The 15,037-nt window shown below is 39.9% G+C and overlaps 1 protein-coding gene across 1 annotated transcript in view; it reads left to right on the top strand.

Annotated features, from left to right (window-relative positions):
- LOC120534772 (NACHT, LRR and PYD domains-containing protein 3-like) overlaps positions 1 to 15,037 on the top strand; it is a 139,032-nt gene that overhangs the window by 120,477 nt on the left and 3,518 nt on the right. The window contains exon 11 of the mRNA XM_039762352.1: positions 14,011 to 14,184. Coding sequence (XP_039618286.1) covers positions 14,011 to 14,184 — 174 coding nt within the window. The remainder of the gene's footprint in view (positions 1 to 14,010; positions 14,185 to 15,037) is intronic.

Below are 15,037 nucleotides of genomic sequence, written 5' to 3' on the forward strand. Positions count from 1 at the left end.
CAGAGGAAGAGAAAGCCCGGAAGCACGTATTGATTCACACACATAGAACACATAGAAGATCAAATAAGAACAAAGCATTTAACATGCTACTTTAGTTACAATGGAATTTGAGATACTAGTAAATTAAACAATTTTAAGTTTATCACGTTCTACTTTAATGACAAAATAAACTATGTGATTAAAGTGGAAATTTCAAGTTGACATTTCCATCTTTTTTCCCCCTGTGTGCCTTTTTTTTTTTGTCTGTACCCTAATAAGCTTTCATATGACACTCAGACAGTGGGCTACGACCTGCCTTTTCACGGCGACTTTGATATCTGACCACTTCTTTTTTATTTCAAGCACTGTGCGACTTTGTGAACTCGAGCTTTTGAGTTTCTCCGACATGCTATGTCACTCGATCAACTTCTTTTTGTTGTTTATACCACTGTTTAAAACAACAAATAGTACATTTTTCCTTTGCCTCCACTTGGTATTCGCTGAAATTCTTCTATTTTTCCCCCAAGCTTTTGCCATTGTCTTTTCACAGAAGGCTGAGCTTAAGGGCTATTTATATTGATTTGCATATTCAAAGAGGTGTAATTCTGGGAGGAGTTGGGGTGGGACAGCAGGCGCGTGCACGTGCATTAATTTTCACGCTGACCAGGATTTATGTAGCGGAAGAACGTGGAAGCTGGCATGCGCACAGATTTATGCATCTGGATTTTTTTGTGTGTAAGTACATTTCCGCTTTTGTTCTTAAGCCATGTTATAGTGTGAATTTTACGCACGACGTTACGCATGAGGTCTCTGGAGAGGAACAGTACCTCCCCTGGAATGCAGGAAGGAAGTCGCCCTGGTGCGTGTTTGGGCCACAGGAACAGAGCTTGGAAGCTCAACATTGTGGGGACCCAGGAAGTGCTGCCGGACCAGGAAACAGGTACACTTGGAGTGCTTCCGGGTGCCCATGCAGCACTTCTGCCACACTAAGGTGGTGCAGGAAGGTCATCAGGGAGCACCTGGAGCACATCCAAGTGCATTATAAAAGGGGCTGCCTCATTCCATTCAGGGAGCAGGAGTCGGGTGGAAGAGGACGGAGCTTGTAAGGAAAGGAGTAGAGGTGGCAGAAGACTTAAGAGAGATAAAAAGGACTAAGCCTTGTGAGTTTGATCATTGTGTATTGTGCCAAAGAAGAAAATAAAAACATTAACTTGTGTAAGCGTGCCTCTTGTGTCTGTCTGTTAAGCGCTGGTATAGCGCCATCTACTGTCACAATAGATACATAGATACCTGTAGATACTTTATTGACCCAGAGAGAAATTCAAGTACCAGTAGCTGCCAGGAATTATACCAAGTTAAATACAAACATTCAAGTACACACTATGCAAATAACAACTGCCAAATAAATAATACAATACAATCTCAGTACACTAGGTTTGGAATATCTTGCAGTCCAATTTAGGTAATGTAGATAGTGCATACAATAATTTCATTGCAGTGAGAATTGTGCAGATAAAGCTACTACAAAAGTGACAAGTGACACATCTCTCTATTATATAAAAAAGTCCTGGGACAAGATGAGACTTTTTAGCGTGGGACGAGACAAGTCTTTTTCAGAGAGATAATTTCATGTCCTGCAAAATGGGACTTTGTGCCAAGAGATTTAACCACGCCCGCAGCTGGAAATAAAAGACAAAGAGTAGATGAAAAACTAGAACGTCATAAAGATGTTCAAAAACGTTGGCGTGATAGACATGCACAGCAGGTTAGAGATGATGGAAGCAGTAAACTTTGAAAGTCACATTAGTGCTAATAAATGGAAATTATTATTCGGTTAAATAACAGAACAGTGAAAAGAGATTGAATATATGGACAGAGGTGATATGACAGAAGTATGTAGATATTGTTTGGATTTAAACTTTAAGTTGGAGACTTGTAGATTGTCTAATTCGTGTTGCCATTAGGGAAAAGTAGTGTTTCTTCCCAATGAAGAGGCGTATCCGTGAGAATTAAAAGATTTGTTGTTTGATGAAAGTGAAATCCGGCAGAGATGCAAAGTGGTTAGCGCATTGTACAGGCCAAAGGGTTGGCGAGCAAAGCAAGCAGGTGGCAAAGCCCCCTAGTAATATTAAAGTGACAAATATTAAAGGGACGCAATATTAAAGTAAGATAAAATATATTGACATGGCTTATGCTGATAGGGTACCATGTTTAAAGTGACCCATAATGAATGAAAACCACAAAGCTATATAGTAGTGTCCTTCTTTCTGCCACCGTCACCAGAGAGTCCATTTCTATACCATCCACAGACCCTGCTGACCAGATCAGCTTGTCAATACACTCAGCATCTCTTTTCTTCAAGCTACCTCCTCACCAGCACACAACAATATAGAAGAGAGTACCAGCAACCACCGACTGATAGAACATCTGCAAGAGTTTCTTACATTCGTATGTTAAAGGTGCTCAGCCTCCTCAGAAAACAGAGCCAGCTTTGCCCCTTCCTGCACAGAGCCTTTGTGTCCTCTGACCAGTCCAGCCTGTCATCCAATTGCACTCCAAGTTATTTACAGGTCTTGACCCACTCCACATCAACCACTTCAATACAGACAGGTCTCAGCAGTGGTCTAGACCTATGGTATTCCATGACCATCTCATTAGTTTTGTAATAAATAGCATAAGTTAAAAAGAAAAACTTCATACAAAGTTGCAGAATAGTGCAATTATAAAGAAAATGTGCAAATTATGATGTTAAAGTAAAAGTGTGAATGTGTATTGTGTATGCATATGTACACACATTCATGTACATACACTGTAAACACACACATCTTCATACAGTATATGGCAAAATGTATATAATATACAAAGAGCTAAGTTACTGGTTCTCAAACAAGTCTTTCAAAGACTATGGCTCTGGGAAAGAAACTAATGAGGAGTCTGTTAGTTTTAGTTTGAATTGACCTGAAACATTTGCCAGAGGTGAGTTTATTGGAATAAGTGATGAGCTGGCAAGATGAATCCGTGGTGATCCTTTTGACACAGTTAGTTACATGAGATGTCTACAGGTCTGCTACAAATAGTAGTACACAGGCAGTTATTTTCTCAGCATACCTCTCAACACTCTGTAATTTATTTTTGGAGTGTGCCATTGCTGAACCAAACTAGGCAACATTGGAAAATGTGATTTTTCTTCTTCTGGCTGCTCCCATAAGGGGTTGCCACAGTGAATCATCTTCTTCCATATCTTTCTATCCTCATCATCTTGTTCTGTTACACCCATCACCTGCATGTCCTCTCTCACCACATCCATAAACCTTCTCTTAGGACTCCCTCTTTTCCTCTTCCCTGACAGCTCTATCCTTAGCATCCTTCTCCCAATATACCCCTCATCTCTCCTCTGCACATGTCCAAACCAGTGCAATCTCGCCTCTCTGACTTTGTCTCCCAACCATCCAACTTGAGCTGACCCTCTAATGTCCTCATTTCTAATCCTGTCCATCCTCGTCATACCCAATGCAATTCTTAGCATCTTTAACTCTGCCACCTCCAGCTCTGACTCCTGTGCCACCGTCTCCAACCCACATAACATAGCTGGTCTCACTACCATCCTGTAGACTTTCCCTTTCACTCTTGCTGATACCCGTCTGTCACAAATCACTCCTGACACTCTTCTCCACCCATTCCACCCTGCCTGCACTCTCTTCTTCAGTTCTCTTCCACAATCCCCATTACTCTGTACTGTTGATCCCAAGTATTTAAACTCATCCACCTTCTCCATCTCTACTCCCTGCATCCTCACCATTCCACTGACCTCCCTCTCATTCACACACATGTATTCTGTCTTGTTCATATTGATACTATATTTGAGAATGCGATTACACTTTCAATTATGGCTTGGTAAAACTGAACTAGGATTGGCTGGGAGATATTTAAGTTTCTTTAGTTGACGAACGAAGTACAATCACTGCTTTGCCATTTTAAAGGAATTTATGCTGCAATGAGTACAGAATCATTCATTTCTAGTGGGAGAGGTGGCAACTGCTTTTTGTGAAAGTCAATGACTTAAGTTTATCAGGGAGAAATTAATCTGAATAAATGCTGGGAGATGTCTTCTTTTTGTAATTTGTAACAGAATGAAGGCTTCTCCATTACAGAGTAGTGATTATTTGCTGAACATTGAAATTCCAGTTTATTTTTGTGTTTCCATTTAACATATCTGATTGCTTTGTTTAGCCAATTTATGGCCTGTCTGTAAGTGTCCTTATCACCACTTTTATGTTCTTCTTTCTTTCACTTGATGGAGATTCTTAGTTCATTGGACCATGTCTCTCCTTTGTTATAAATCACAACAGATTTGCAGGGAATGCAAAACTCTTCACAGCAATCTAATGCTCCAACTGACTCATGATTCCATGAGCGAATTGGTTTCTTTACTGGTTTAGCTAATTTTAGTTGTTGTTTATAAGTCGGTAGCATCTGTAGCATAACATGGTCAGAATTATCCAGTGGCCCACAAAGTAAACCCGGTATGCATCCTTTATAGCACATTTGCAGTAATCCAAAGTCTTCCCATTCCTGGGGATCATTTAATAAGCTGTTTGTATATGGGAAGCTTGATGGTTAAATTTGCATTATTAAAGTCACTCATCACTATAATCAGGGAGTTTGTATGACTGTTCTCCAAACTAGTGATGTAGTCTGCCAACTGCTGCTGCTGAGCTTCATCGCCTTTTACAAAACAGATGTAAACTCCAATGAGAGTGATTGAAGAAAATTCTCAAGGTGAATAGAATGACTTACAGTTAATAGCGAGCAGTTCCAGATTGCCAGAGCAGTGCTTCGATAACATGGAAACATCGCTACACCAACTGTTATTACTGTAGAAGCAGGCTCCACTGCCTTTTGACTTGTTACAATGATAAGCATCACGTTTTACTAACAGTTTGGAATTCTAGGAGGAAGCAACATTAAGATATGATCAAAGTGTATCATCATCTAATATTATTTATCTGGACTTTCAGAAAGCATTTGATAAGGTGCCATATGAGAAGGGTGGACATCAAACTAAAAGAAATGAGTGATCAGGGTGTGGTGTGCAGAATTGGCTCAGACACAGGAAGCAGAGGGTGACGGTGTGAGGAACCTCATCAAAATTGGCTGATGTTAAGAGTGGTGACCAGCAGGGGTCATTGCTAGGGCCGCTACTATTTTTAATATATAGAAATGATTTAGATAGGAATATAAGTAACAAGTTGGTTAAGTTTGCAGATAATACCAAACTAGATGGCTTGTCAGATAATCAAGAATCTATTGAATCATTACAAAGTGACTTGGATAGCATACAGGCTTGGGCAGATTTGTGGCAGATGAAATCGGATGTCAGTAAATGTAAAGAATTACACATAGGAAGCAAAAATGTTAGATTTAAATACACAATGGGAGGTCTCAAAATCAAGAGCCCACCTTATGAGTTGGATTTAGGAGTCATAGTGGACTCTAAGCTATCAACTTCCCAACAGTGTTCAGAAGCCATTAAGAAGGCTAACAGAATGTTAGGTTATATAGTGCCTTGATGTATGCAGTACAAGTCACAGGAGGTTCTGCTCAAGCTTTATAACACACTGGTCAGGCCACATCTGAAGAACTGGGTGCAGTTTTGTTCTCCAGACAACAAAAAGAACAAAGCACTGCTAGAAAAGGTCCAGAGAAGAGCGATGAGGCTGATTCCAGGTGCTACATGAGATGAGATATGAGGAAAGATTAAAAGAACTGAGCCTTTACAGTTTAAGGAAAAGAAGATTAAGAGGAGACATAATTGACGTGTTTAAAGTTATGAATGAAATTAGTCCAATGGATTGAGACTGTTATTTTAAAATGAGCTCATCAAGAACAAGGGGAAACTTGTTAAGCGTAAATTTCACATAAACATTAGGAAGAACCACAGACTTTGGAATAAGTGACCAAGTAGTGTGGTAGACATCAGGACTTTAGGGACCTTCAAAACTCAACTTGATGCTATTTTAGATGAATTAAGTATAAAGGACTGATGAGCTTTGTTGGGCTGAATGGCCTGCTCTCGTCCAGATTCTTTTAATGTTGTAATTCAATTTACTTCAGTACTGTAGTAATGATGACTTTGTGTTTATTAAAAATAAGCTGATTACTCAGTGACTTCGCTCACTGAGTGGAAGGGAAAAAATAAAATGCAGTATTTATAAAATAAGTTTTTAATTACCAATTTTATTATTCAATAAATAAAGAGCATTTACAATAACATATAAATCAATATAAACATTATTAACATCATCATCATATGAGAATATGAAGTAATATATAAGAAGCACATTGCATATACATATAAATTATTAAACAGTAAAAGATTAACATTTAAGAAGTAAAGAAACATTGAGTACTACTGCAGTGCTTTCGGGTAAAGTACATTCTTTGTTTTTCCATTAGGTGCATAAATGTATACATTTTTTGGTGTACCCACCCGAGAACACGCTACATATAACTGACCGTGGGAGAAGCATGGATTTTCTGAATTGATTCCTGCAACTTGAAGTGATTGACCTTGTGCTCTATTCATTGTAATTGCAAATGCAAGGCGCACCAGAAATTGTAGCCTTTTGAAGTCAAATGGTATGTTCCCAGGGATGAGCAGGATACGTGGTATGAAGACACTATTCCCTCTACTGGCATTTGTCAAGATTGTCGCCTCAATAACATTTGGCATTAATTTTGTGACATACAATCTTGTGCCATTACACATTTTGGGAAGATCCAAATTCTGGAGTAATATAATGATTGAAAGAACTTTCAAATTTAATATATAAGGAGGTAGACCTGGTGGCTCCAATGAATTTAAAAATTCAGTTGGATAATTAACTGATTGATTAGGGTCCATAATAGTATCAATAGATTTATATGTCATGCATCATCCTGGGAGCTCTTGGAGGATGGTGTTGTTAATTTTATTGACATTATCAGTATTTGGAGCAAGAATTGCACATTCGCAAAGCCATTGTTCATCTTTACAATTAGTTGGAAGATTTGGAAAAACTTTCCGTATTATTTCTTGTACTGATGGTAACAACACACAGAAATCAGGTGAAAAGAAAATCAATCCTGAAAGAGAGTCCGAAGGGTATTTCCCATTTTCAAGACTGAGTAGCTACTTCACAAAATTATCTGCCGTGTCATCACTGAGAATATGCACCCTCATGTTGGTAGTTAGGGTTTTTGTTTCCACATGCTTCCAAATTGCAGATGATTTTAAACACACGTTGAGTTCATCCGCTGGTGTCCCTCGTGGAATAACCGGTAATGTTTAACGAAAATCTCCTGCGAGTAAAACAACAGTGTCCCCTATTATTTTAGTAGGTCTGAGGTCTTGCATTGTTCGGTTCAAGGCTTCATAAGCTCTTTTATGTGTATGGAGACCTTATGTTGATGGCACCACAGGGCCCATGGATCATGTGCTTAGATATGATCTCAAATAATACTGGATCAGGTTCAGCTGAAATAACTCTATCAATATGTGTAGAGTGTATTTTTTCCTTTAACCATACGAAGATGTGAGCATGTGGAAGACCCCTTTTTTGCCACTCAATCGAGTACATCCAACAGTTTGGCTCTCCATAGATGTGGCTTTTTGTAATCACGTCCATCAACTTGAGCAACTTTAACTTAAATACTCAGGCAGTCAAATCATGTCGATCAGCTGGTGACTGACCACTGAATGGTTCTTTTTTAATCTCAGACCATGTTGGATTGCAGGTGAAAGTGATGAACAGGTCTGGGCATCCATATGTACGAACATATGACATAGCGTTCTGCGCATATTCATGCATGTGCCTCAGACTACCTGTATATGTTGCTGGTAAAATCACCATTCTTCTGATGTTATTTGCAACTCCATCATTAGCTACAACATCTCTTAAATGAATATAATCTTCAACATGTAGCTTCTTCTGATTCATCCAGATTAATAACAGTCGTTCTGATTCTACTTTGGCATACATGTCGACAATATACTGATGGAACAGCTATCTGCAAAGTAAAATATTGTTCACTTGACCTGCTTGAATCATTATGTGGTATGCATAATAGTCCATGGCTGAATTTTTTTTTTATTTGTGAGAGCTCCAGTCTTGGCATTAATTTACTTTAAATTAAAGTCATACCCATCTTCTCCTTTGGAAAAAAATTATGGGATATTGCAGAGCATCATATGACCTTTGCGTTTCTGAAATACGCTGGAAGCCTTCTTGACGTCTTTGAAAGACAATGTCTCTGGTGCCGACATATTCTCTAACCAATACAATTGCCACTTCATTAATGGTAGGTGTGTTAAATCTTCACTCATGCTCATTAACTGGAGCTTTATCTTCTCTAATAATTAATTTGTATTGATCTGTCAGCATTCTTTCGAGAGCGGTCTTGAACATTTTCAGTAATGCATTATGTTCATGCATAATTTTTGGATGTCAAGAATAATTTCTTTCTTGGTACGAGGAATTGTATCACAACGTAATGTTGCTTCTTCGTCTTCATTCACAAAAAAATACATTTGGAGGAATTTGTGGCTCTCATCAGGCAATGGCTTTAATGACCCAATTCTGTGATAGATTTGCCCCCATATTTTAAGTGTCGGCATAAAGCCTGACTCTTCGGTAGCAGCCGTGGTGCCAAAGGATGTCATCTGAAAACACGAATTGTATTTCCTAATGTTCTGTAGAAAATGAGTTGAATGTGGATTTGCGCCAGAAATAAGAGACAACAATGGTTCAGGTGGATGGCTTAAAGGTGTTAATTTGACCTTGCCGTCTGAACAACACATCCCACGTGATTCAAATGTAACCCTCTGTGCTTGGCATTACTCACACATGATGTCTATTTCTCCTATTGTAACTTTTGGATATAGGCAATAATCTTTTTCAATGTTATAATTTAATCCCTCCATATACAGACCCTGATGCCTGTGTGACGTGGTAGCCTGTGAATACTGTATCCGTCGAATTCGATTCTGTTTAGCACATTGTTCGGGTGTTTGTGAGGCCCTCAATTGTGATTGTCGTATACGTTGATCAGTGAGCCTTCTCTCTCGATTTGCTTCTGTCTCACTTTCTCTGTGTAACCTGACTCTTTTTGTCGATGTTGTTGGTTCCCCAATAAATATTTTTTTGGGATTTGCCCCGGTATTTTAAATGTCGGCATAAACCCAGACTGTTCGGTAGGAGCCGTGGTGCCAAAGGATGTCATCTGAAAACACGAATTGTATTTCCTAATGTTCTGTAGAAAATGAGTTGAATGTGGATTTGTGCCAGAAATAAGAGACAACAACAGTACAGGTGGATGGCTTAAAGATGTTAATTTCACATTGTTGTCTGAACAACACATCCCACGTGATTCAAGTTTAAACCGCGCCTCCCAGCGTCCGCTTTGTTCTTACGACCCGTTGCCGCTGAAGGCGGTTTACAGCTCGGCTGTTAAAAAGTGGAAAGACGCAAAGCTGTTTTCTTCATCTCTTCTATTATCAAGTACTGGGAATTAAAAAAAAAAAGTTACAATGTGCTTTGTCTGTCTCTCAGCGCTGGAGTCCAGAGCAGAGGGCTGGGAGAGGGCGACGTGGGGCACACTACGTAATACGTAATTTCCATATTGCGTGGTCATATGTAATTTCCGTTTCAAACGCAAAAAGAATTTTATATATATAGATAAAGACATATTTTCAATTTTACAACATGTTAGAAGAATACAAGTAACAGAGAGATTTTAATTAAAGTTTAAGAAGACAGAGTGAAGTGAAGTGAAGTGAAGTGCGGTGTGTCTCCATAACCCTAATAGACGTCTGCTGGTCATGTTAATACTCTGATTCTTGTGGTGCACAGCCTCCTGATCAAAAAGCCCAAAAGGACTTCAATTGCAGTGTCATCAAAGACTTTGATATCCAATAAAATGAAGTTGTTATAATTGTCACATGTTGTAAAATTGTAGTGCCAAATCCCAAAATGCACGTAGAAAGATCTCCTTATCAGTCTGTGCCCAGGTGAGGTCACTGATTCTTTGCCTTCATTGTCAGTGATTGTCAGATTGCTCATTATTAATTGTCAGTTTTTAATCCCTCCATGCCTTTTAAATGTGGTAAGGACCACTGAGAAGGCAGATACACATACACAGGAGTATTGATGGTGGAACACAATAAACACTGCAGGTCAGTGGCCCACTAGTCACTAAGTGCTCTTGACTCCTGGCCACTACTCTGTTGGTCATTTTACAGTTTACCGACTTCATATGTCAGAGTGGTCAATTCAATTTAATTTTCAATTATTTATGATTTATTTTTGTTAAGAATTCTTTTACTGCAGTAAATCCTCTATCTGCTGGTTCATCTGTTTGAAATGGCCCAGTACTTACATCAATCATACTGTTCACCTCCTCTGACTGCTCATTCTCTGTCAATGGTCATTAAAACACAGAGAAGACATGTGGCTGTCATGCTTGGAATTTCCATTTGGTCCCCACTAGCGTAATGTTAGGGGGTCAAAGTCATTAGGAAAGGAATGAGAGGAGATAATAAGTGAAAGAATACAGTGACCGTGTAACAGAAGTCATTAGTCATTTGTAATGGAGGACTTTCACAACCTCGACTATGACTAATTTCACATCCACCTGTCCACCATTGCAAATGAGGTCTCAGCTTATTCAAGAAGCAAAATCTTAAAGACCTCATCTACCCTACACAGTTTAGCTGTCTCCTGTGTTTGTGGACATTTGAAACTGATCTGTGTACCTGGTGTTTTCCTGTCTGCTTCAACATGTTCACTATCATTCCAAACCACAGGCCATAATGACTACAGGTCAGTTTACTTGACATTTGTAGTAATGAAAGCCTTTGAGCTCCTCACCTTGTCTGACCTCAAGAATATGACGCAAGATATTCCTCACCTTCTGAAGTTTGTCTGTTGAGCCCGGAGATGTCAGCTCAGCCTTTAACACCACCAGCCAAGGGCCTATTAGACCCGAAACTGAGCAGCTTCATCTACAATCCTCAGTTGGTCAGTTAATCAAAGACTTTGAGATGAACAGTAAACAGTAGAAGTGGATGGCAAACATATGATTGACCCCTGACCGTCAGAACTGTGACACCACAAGACTGTGTGGTGTCTGTTAGTGTGTGAAAAACCCTGAAGTATTCAGGGGGTCCTGTTTGTGATCTACTTGGAAAAACATTGAAATCTTACATAGCAACAGCCAAGTGATGAATAAACCCTTATGATGTCAAAGTGACCATTAAAAGTGTAGAAGAGTGGAGCATCCATCACTTAAAGTGCTATTGGGAAAATACAATATATAAGCTATGGAGAACACCATCAGTTAGGATATGCACATACTAAGTTGACAAATGAGGTGACACTTGAATACTCATTCAGCAAACTAAAGTCAGACCACCTTGTGCTTCTGACCCACATTACACAGAGCAGCCGCTGTTCTTGATCCACAGGCAACGAGATGGCGGCTGCTTTGATCTGATCTATTCACTCTGAATGCTGATCCATTTAAACTGAGCACCAGTTAAGGTTTCCTGCCATTATGACTGTATAAGTACCTAACTGGGACTGCCAAGTCAGACGTTTTCTTTGTTTTTACAAGTTCTTCCTTTGTAGTCATTCTAGTGTTTCTTGAACCCATAGTGCTTATTTAGTTATTTATTTATTTATTGAGCTTCTGTAAATAGCCAAATTTCCCCCAAAGGCAAATAAAGTTCTATCTATCTATCTATTGTGATGGATGGCCAGGGCCCATGCCTGGCCGGGATGCCATTTCACCACATCTGCAAGGGGGACAAGAGTGGGAAGCACAGTATCTCATCCCTGGATGCTAGATGGCAGCCTCCCTGGGTTGCAGTGGTGTATTGGACTCCCCTAGGGCTTCATGGGGGTTCTGTGCATCTCTGTGGGGTTCTGCAGGCACTCCCAGGAGGTGCTGCAACAGGAGCGGCTGGCCCCTTTTGGGCACTTACCCAGAAGTGCAGCAAGATGTCGGTAATCAACCACCTGGAGCACTTCTGGGTGCCTGATAAAAGGGAGCCAGTGACCACCACTTAGCGGCCAGAGTCAGGTAGAAGGAGGACAAAGCTGTGGAGGAGTGGTGTTGAAAGAGAGAGGAGTGTGGTGACTCAGTGCTTAGTGCTTGGGACTGTATTGTGGCTACAGGAATTACGGGGAAGACGTGCCCTCCAGCTGAAGAAATATAAAAGCCTGTGTCTTTTTACACATGCCTCTGTGTTAGTCTGTGCCAGGTTGGGCATATATAGTGCCTTTATCATACTATCTATCTATCTATCTATCTATCTATCTATCTATCTATCTATCTATCTATCTATCTATCTATCTATCTATCTATCTATCTATCTGACAGACAGGTAATGTGACTTGGCGTTTTTGAAGTTGACCCGTGTGTTTGTGTGTGTGTTCACTTGGATGTCCAAGTGTTGTTCCTGCTTTGAACCCAATGACTGATGTGACAAACTTCAGCTGTCCTGAATAACGGACAGACAGATTTCTGATCTCACACTCATATGATTTGTGCATGTCAGACTTACTAGACATATTTTACATTAACACAGTTAAAGTTTTTTTCCTTCTTTTTCTTTTTAGGGCTGTGTTTCTGTTTGAGTATGTTGAAGGTCATGATATATTCATACTTTTTAAACAGAAGTATTTTTAATTCATGTGAAGTAGACAGGCCTGCTAATTTATTTGCACTGCTTTCATCGTTACACTGAGCATCACTTTGAGAATTTTTTCTCATTACATTCGTATTTGCACTTCATTTTTATTCATGCTCGGGAGCTGATAATTTGGAAGTGTTATAAATGTAATACATGTTTAAAAACTATTTATGATTCCTGTATATTTAAGAAATGGCAAATGTACATTTGGTGTAAAACACATTATGACTTGTTTGGGACTTGAAATTTAAGACTTGACTCAAAACTTGCTCATCTTGACTTGAGACTTGACTCAGGACTGGGGTGTGAATAGGAGAAGAAAAAGGGAGAAGAAATGAGTGTTGGAAAAAAAAAAGAAGGAGAGCAGTGACAGGGTGTCAGCACTAGAGGCCAGAGCTGAGCAGAGCATATGACTTGGGGACCTGCAGGTTTGGCTAATGGTGACTTGGCAGACACTCAGAGGTTTTATAAGATGTCATGGACAAAAATAAGTGGGAGATGAAAACATTTAATCTGTCACCTTAGAAAGAACTTCCTCAGACATGACTGCCAGTAATTATTATTATTATTATTATTATTATTATTATTATTATTATTATTATTATTAACAGTGATGACTACTGACATGTCTGGCACCTGTGCTGCTCTCATTCTTTATTTGTCTCCTGTCTTTGTCAAAAGAATTGACGCCTTACCAATGTGTGATTGATGTGTGACTGATGGCCTTTGCTGTACACTCATAATTTGTAAAAGCTTGTAAAGAACCCAACCTCTTTATTCCACCCCCTTACTGTCCACTGGCCAGTCCTGATAAATTCAGACTGTGAGGACACAAAGTTGTCACTCATATGACCCCCACACATCCTGTGAATGTTACGCTCTGCAGTGACCAAAATATCTAACAGTTGTCTTTTCATGATGTGAAATCAGACATGTCTACATATCCTAAATCCTGAATGACATAAAGAAATCCCACTTCATCACCCCCCATTGTCACCTTCTAAAAGTCCATGTGGCCTCTCAAGTGCAGGACGCTGTCTGTCTCATTTGAGGTTCATGTCCAATATTAATGTCCGTGTGTTCATTTCAATGACTTCTCAGCTGTCAGTACAGCATGAAGGCAGGAGACCCTCTCAGGTGTTTGGTGCCTTACTTATAAGAACAGCAGTGGTCTCGGGTTCAAACAGGTTCAGTAAAAAGTAAAAATGCCAGCAGACATTGAGCCTTTGAGCACTGTGGCTTCTGTCTGTCTGTCTGTGCCTCTTCATGTCCTCACTTCTCTTTCTTTATCTCCACAGCCTGCACTCATGTGGTCTCACCTCCAGATGTTCCTCATCTCTCTCCTCAGTCCTCTCTTCTCCACACTCACAGCTGACTGAACTGAACCTAAACTTCAACAAACTGGGAGATTCAGGAACTCATCAGCTATGTGAGGGTCTGCGGACCCCAAACTGTAAATTAGAGATACTGGAGTAAGTAAACAGGGTGAGGTGTTTGGGGTTATGAAGTCATAGGACACCACATGGACTGACTGAAGGAAGGAGAAGGACAGACAGTGGGATGAGAAGGTCAAAGAGCAGTGGACAAGTGGAGCTGGACGGAGGTGGCAGACAGGGGGGATAACAAACATAATCAGAAGGAGAACAACAAAGAGGAGGAATGTGAGATGAGCTGATAAAAGGAAGAGCAGAAAAGGTGGACAGACAGAGGGACAAGGACACAGGGAGGAGAGGTGACAGGGGGTCACTTGGAACTAACAAGAGAGAAGAGCCAATGTCAGTAGACTGGGTGGTGAGATGAGGAGGCTTCAGGCCTGACTAGGCCTCAGAAAGGAGCTCAGGCTTTTAAATTCAAAATAAAATCAAAAAGAGTCTCAGAGGTGTGAAGTGAATCTGACCAGAGGGAAAACCGTGAAAACTCCAGCTGGAACAGAGACAAGTCCACAAGACACACACACAGATAATAAATAATGACTAAATAGAAAAAAATAACAGATAATACAGAATTAAAAAATAATAAATGAACATAGCAATGTTATAAAAACAATGGAAAACAATGCAGGATAAAAAAATAAAAAAAAATATCTCAACAGGAGCCACGGAGGACCCCCAGCCTGACTAGAACACCTTCACTGAGATGAGATGAAACCAAAAGGCCTTCAGAGGACAGTGACCTGACTAGACAGTGAACTGAGTGACTGGCAGGGGAACTGTGGACGAAGGTTCAAACAAATAGCAGGCAGACACCAATTCTAATAAGCAGAATCTTTCATTTCTGACTTCTTGGTGAGCAGAGTGGCTTTTCCTTACAGAGAGAAAATGCAAG

The sequence above is a fragment of the Polypterus senegalus genome, chromosome 8 (genome assembly GCF_016835505.1).
Source record: "Polypterus senegalus isolate Bchr_013 chromosome 8, ASM1683550v1, whole genome shotgun sequence".
In the NCBI taxonomy this organism is placed as follows: domain Eukaryota; kingdom Metazoa; phylum Chordata; class Cladistia; order Polypteriformes; family Polypteridae; genus Polypterus; species Polypterus senegalus.